The sequence below is a fragment of the Mesitornis unicolor genome, unplaced genomic scaffold, assembly GCF_000695765.1.
Source record: "Mesitornis unicolor isolate BGI_N332 unplaced genomic scaffold, ASM69576v1 scaffold50824, whole genome shotgun sequence".
Classification (NCBI taxonomy): domain Eukaryota; kingdom Metazoa; phylum Chordata; class Aves; order Mesitornithiformes; family Mesitornithidae; genus Mesitornis; species Mesitornis unicolor.
In genome coordinates this window covers 9290-14737 of record NW_010179020.1, presented here as the reverse complement: position 1 = coordinate 14737, position 5448 = coordinate 9290, and the positions used below count along the sequence as shown (strand labels likewise).

The following is a 5448-nucleotide window of genomic DNA, read 5'->3' as shown; positions in this document are numbered from 1 at the left end:
GAAATGAGAACAGAAGCCCTTACCTGAGCAGACAAAAAGGGCTTTTTCAAGAGGATTTGTAAGGGAGTTTCTTTTTCAAATAGCCACGCTGGTTAGGGTTGAGCTGTGGTGGTCACCGATGGGAGAGTGGGAGAGGAGCCTGACAGTCCTGCTCCCTGTCTGTCTCCCATTAAGCAAGTTGCTCTGCCTCCCATAAGCAGTCCTTCTTCCAGTGCCAAAATGTCCTCTGGCCTGACTTCAGCTCATTTCCCCACTCCAGATGTACAAAGATTGCTCAAAGTCACTTCATAGGTCCTGGTGTGGAGCACAGGGATGAAAAGTTGCCGAATTCGTGCTGTGGGGATGCCCCTCCTTTGACGGGCAGTACGGCAGCTGTGGAGAACTGGGAGCCCAGCGCTCGGGCAGAGGATCACCTCTGTTATTAGAGGGACCAGTGGGTGATTCTACCTTGGTGGCCTGCTGACACTTGATGGCAATGCTCCCATACCTTCTTTGGCCACCACTGCTCAGTCCCCAGAGCCTCCTGGGCAAGGAGGCCACCACCTCTCCCAGGCACTTTTAAGTGCCTGACCACTTGCTCTGGGGCCAGCAGAGTTTCTCACCCAAGCTGTTGCCCAGGCTCTGTTCAGCCAGGAGGACCAGCCGCTGTAATTACTTGGAAACAGCAATCCCACTCTAACGAGTTTGTTTCCAGAGCAGAGCCCTTCCTCCACAGTAAAGCCACTTGCAGGCGGGTGAGCAAGACCATCTACAGAGAGATGCCTTGGACCAGCACTGCCGGCAAGCTTTGGCACACAGGCAGAGCCTCAAAGGCACTCACATAAATTAAGTCATCCCGCCTACGCTCGCATCACTCCCTGCCTGGTTTTGCGCGATGTGGAAGCATCCATCACTGGGAGCCCTGTCATCGCAAGTGACACGTGGTATTTCTGCAGCCACAGTGAGCTGAAGTGACGGTTGTCTGGGGCCATAATGACAAGCTCATGGAGCTCCTCTAGACCAGCAGTCTCCATTGCCTGCCCCTGGTCCTCCCTGACTTCAGCGATTGTAGGTCAGAGCAAAGACAGCTTTTTTTCCCCTCTTCCCTCCCTTGCTCCCTGCCTAAGATAAACTTGCTTCCCCTCCTCAGGGTACCCGGCTGCAGAGGGGGTTCCCATGAGTGCCAGTGCATGCCTGCCACGGCGTGAGAGCCCCAGAGAGAGGAGAGACCTGGATGTTATAGTGAGCAGACGAGGGGGAGGCAGGACCGTGAATGGAGCAGATGCTGGATGCGCCTTGCTCTGCATGGCCGCAAGCCTCCTTTTATTGAGGTCAGTAGCAAAAATTGAGCTAATGGCAGCAGTGTGGGACTTGATCCTAAGGTAACTCCCTGCTTTCCTCTCCATCTTCCTTTCCCCACCTCTTTCTGCTATTCAAGTCCCAAGTCCCCAGGAATTGCCCATCCAGCAGCAAACCTATCCTGGGTAGTCCCACAAATGGCACAGCAGTCCCCACCATGTTCTGTCCTCGCTGGCCATGTCTCCTCTGTCTCTTCCCTATGGCACGGCTGCAGCAGCTGTGGGTAGTTTGACGTAACTCGGTGTGATCCGTTTTGGCTTCTTCCAGTGCTTACAAGTGTAACTTGGGACTCAGCACAAATGGAAAAGTGGAAAAGGACCTAAGATCCTAGAAGGGTGCTCTTGCTCGAGGCAAAACCCAGTCTTCAGATAGCTCACATCCATCCAAGCTGGCCCCAGGGACGGGCTCTGAGCATCCACAGGGAGCAGCTGGAATGCTCCAGCCCCATTCCCCTTGCCCTCAGGCTCTCTCCTCGCTGGAGCAGTTCTGGGTGGTTTTGGTGGTGACCAGGGCTGCAGCCCCCAGCTCGGTGGCGGGCAGTGGGAAGCCGTGGTTGCACTCCTCACGCCGGAGGTACATGTCGGAGAGCAGGACGATGTCGCCGTCAGCATTGCCCCGGCAACATGGCTTCCACTTCGCCTCAGCTTTCCCAGGTGGGCCCGGCATCTGCAGGCCTCCATTGAGATGGGGGCATGGGGCCAGAGCCAGTTGGGTCTCTCCCTCCAGCATGGCAGGGTCCTGGCATCCCAGGTTGGGCAGGGCAGTGGCAGCATCCACATTTGCTGGGAGAGGACAAAAAAAGAGGGTTATGGGGTTCACAAAGTGAAGCCAGGCAGGTCCTGGGGAGAGGGTCCTGGGGACACATGGGGGAGGAAGATGGGGCTGGAGAAGGAGGAGCCTACAAGGTCTCCAGCACATCTCTCCTGCTGCAGAGCTCCTTCTGCTTACAACCAATGGAGTTTCCTCCCCTCCTCCCTGAAAAACAGCAGGGAAAGGCAGAAACTCACACTTGCACTTCGAGCCCTCTTGCTAAACCCTGCTGGCGGCAGAGCAGCCCAGCCCTCAGTGGCTTCGCCCTCCCCGACTGCCTCTCACTTAAAAATAGACTTGTTTACACGCTTCGAATGCGGGCTCGTGCCACCAACCCTGAGATCCCTGTGACTTCCCACACATCCAGCGCTGCGGCGGTGGTCTTGCACCCAGGGGGGACAGGGACCAGGGCATGTGGCAGGGAAGCATCTGAGGGATGCCTCCTCTCCATCACAGCCAGATCTCTCTCGCCACTGGATTTCTCCCTCCTCTTTCGTTCTTGGTATTTTTCCCGGGCGTGTGCGTCACGGGCTGTCACAGCCGCACTCGGTTTAGCGAGAAGCCCCAGGTAATGTTGTTCCCCATAAGTGTGAGTCACCACTGGAGGCGTGCAGGCAAGTTGGGGTGTGAGGACAGGCTGCCCCCGGCCCCACTGCCCCCCTGAGGGCACCCACCCAGGCAGTGGTGGGTGGCAGCATCACCCCTCATATGGGTCCCATAGGGCCATACCCGCTACGTGGGGATAGGGAGCAGTGAAGCCACCCCAGATCATTTCTGAGAAGAGTGGCCAGGGTTGAGTCAGAGCCAGGGCAGGGGTCCGCATGGGAGGAAATGGCTCCCTGGTCCCTGGCTGATGCCTCAACAAGGTGGGTCACCTCACTCCGTCCTGGAGATACCCCACCAGCAAAGGCTCAGCCCCATCCCTCACCCCCGGCCCTATTTTTGATGCCTTTGGAGACGACCTCAGGTAGTGCTGCAGTGTCCTGCCAACAAGGGTGGCCATCACACCACTGAGGTCCTTGGGGCATGCATCTGAGGGTGCCGGACATCCCAAACAGCAATGCCAGGCTGGGTGGTCAACACAGGACCCCCATGTGCAGTGCTGCAGGAAGAGGCTCCCTCTGAAGCCTCCACTCCATCCATGGCCCTCTGGCTACTGGAGGAGAGGGAGACGCAACTCGCCAGTGCTCTGTACGTGTCCCCTGTGGAGAGGGGATGGGGCAGCGGGTGCTTTAAGCAAACAAAGGCACAGGGAGACCTGACAAAGGGAGGGACAGTTCAGCGGGGTCGCACTGGAAGCCAGGTGCAGGCGTGGGTTCCCAGGGGACACAGGACATCATAACTCAGGGGGTGGCTCAGCTGCCCCAAAATACCCCAGGGTGCCTGGGGAACCCATGCTGAGGTAGAGGAGCCAGTCTTGACAAGGATGTGCCTTGAGAGAGGCAGCAGCAAGTGATTCCCTGTGCCCCGTGAGCTGTGGGGTGCTGTGACATGGAGAGCAAGAGGTCTCCTACCTTCATCCTCCTTGTCCGCCGCCTTCCTCTTCCTCCTCCACTTCCCCACCTTGCAGGCCAGGAAGCCCAAGAGAGTAGCCAGAATCAAGATGAACCCCACCACCGCCGGGACCCCGAAGATCAGGAGGGTGCTGGGCAGGTCCGCCGAGGGGAGGGTGGGCGCCAGGGCAGAGGTGGGCACCGCACGAGCGGGCTCTGCTGTGGGACGAGATGTCAGCAGGGTCAGGAAGGGGAGAGCTGGGGTGAGAGAAGGAGGGCAGCAGTGTTACCCACCTTGGGGCTATGGTGGCGGGGAAGGAGAGGAGCTCTTCACTGCTACCCACCCACCAAACACAACACACCATCCCCCTGCCTGGCGGGACCCTTGTCCCACCCACTGCTGTTCCTGGGTGGTGGGAGATGGGGGTGTCCTGCTCTTCCCACAGTCACACCTGAGGAAGGCTGTAGGCCCTGCGCTGAGCTGGATCATCCCTCCCCTCCCTGTGCCGTGCTCCCTTCGCTTAACTGGCTGCAGTCTTCCTCCCTTGTCCTCCTCCTCCTTCAGATGAAGGCAGTCATCTATCCTTCATCGCCACCTCCATCGCCACCTCCATCGCCATCCACAGGAGAAGATCCCCTCCACCTGCCCGCCCTGGGGTGCTTCCAGCCCCTTGGCCTGCCTAGCCCCAGGGTGCTCAGTCCCCGGCTGTCCTCGTCCCCTTACTTGCGTTGTCCTTGAACAAGTCAGAGCACTTGACGCAGGACTTGGTCAGGAGGTCGAAGCACTGGGAGGAGAGGCAGGAGGAGGCAGCGGTGGCTTTTCCCGATGAGGACATGGCGGAGCGGGAGTGAGAGCCCTGCTCCCACATGGTGTGGTGGCGAAGGGGCCGCCCAAGTGTGAAATTGCAGCGCCCTGAGGCCCGTGGCAGAGGGAGATACAGTCTGTCAAGCTGCGTCGGCTCCCTTGGGGACCGAGACCGCTGCGCTTGCCCCGGGGCGGATCTTCACCAGGGAGGAGGAGAGTGAGCGCCCAAGCCCTACCCCGCCTGCCTGTACAATGCGCCCTCAGACTACCCCTTTCCTCCAAAATATGTCTTTGAAATCCCTGCAGCCCCCAGCGTGCCCCAGCTGCACAGCATCCCATGCCCAGCAGCACGGTGTCCCAGCCCAATGGTGTCACCTCCTTGGCCCTCACCCTTCCCCAGTCCACCCATACATCGCTGCCAGCCCAGGCATGTCCCTCAGGCCATACCTTCCCTTGCTGGCCAGCAAAAAATCCCCGTGGCATCTTCCGGTGCCTACAGGAGGCTTTCCTGTGCCCAGATCTTAACAAGATTCTGTCCTAGAGCCACAAATCTGGCTTTGATGGAAAATGCAGAAAAGGACCAGAGGAGAAAAGTGTGCAAGGGCATGGAGATTTCTCCTTTTAAAAGCTCCCACTGCCCCCTAGCACATGGCCTGTTAGTGATTTCTGCATGGGCAGGCTGACCGGTGTGTGTTCTCCATCCCCACTGATGATGGTGCTCTCTCCATCTTCTCCATTCCAGACCTAGACCTGTGGCAGGGGCCCTCCCAGCCCCTTGGCACCACAGCTCATTCTTTGGGGTTCAGATCTGGCTCTGCTCAGTAACTGCCCAGGGCACGGCAAAGCAGCTCACACCAAGCAAGTTCAGTGCCCATACCCTTGGAAGGGACTAAATAAACCCTTGATGGTCTTAGATGTTCCTGTTCATAAGCAGGAGAAGTCTTCTGCCACCAGTACCCGCAGGTCAAAGCCTGATGCTTGAGATCTGAAGTAAATAAGTGA

General features: G+C 58.4%; 1 protein-coding gene across 1 annotated transcript; it reads right to left on the bottom strand.

Moving 5' to 3' along the window:
* Positions 1–1797: 1797 nt before the first annotated feature.
* TNFRSF13C (tumor necrosis factor receptor superfamily, member 13C) lies at positions 1798–4477 on the bottom strand. Its single transcript, XM_010182625.1, has 3 exons — positions 4366–4477; positions 3663–3860; positions 1798–2120 (listed from the first exon to the last, which is right to left on the bottom strand). The coding sequence occupies exons 1-3, from the start codon at positions 4475–4477 to the stop codon at positions 1798–1800; spliced, it is 633 nt and encodes a 210-aa protein (XP_010180927.1).
* Between the last annotated feature and the right edge of the window lie 971 nt (positions 4478–5448).

Bases quoted from the DNA above. Each gene is read 5' to 3' on its own strand.
- TNFRSF13C (XM_010182625.1), bottom strand. From the start codon at position 4,477: ATGTCCTCATCGGGAAAAGCCACCGCTGCCTCCTCCTGCCTCTCCTCC. The intron at 3,861-4,365 runs GTAAGGGGACGA...CTCGTCCCACAG, and splicing joins CTTGTTCAAGGACAACGCAA to CAGAGCCCGCTCGTGCGGTG. The intron at 2,121-3,662 runs GTAGGAGACCTC...GTCCTCTCCCAG, and splicing joins GGCGGACAAGGAGGATGAAG to CAAATGTGGATGCTGCCACT.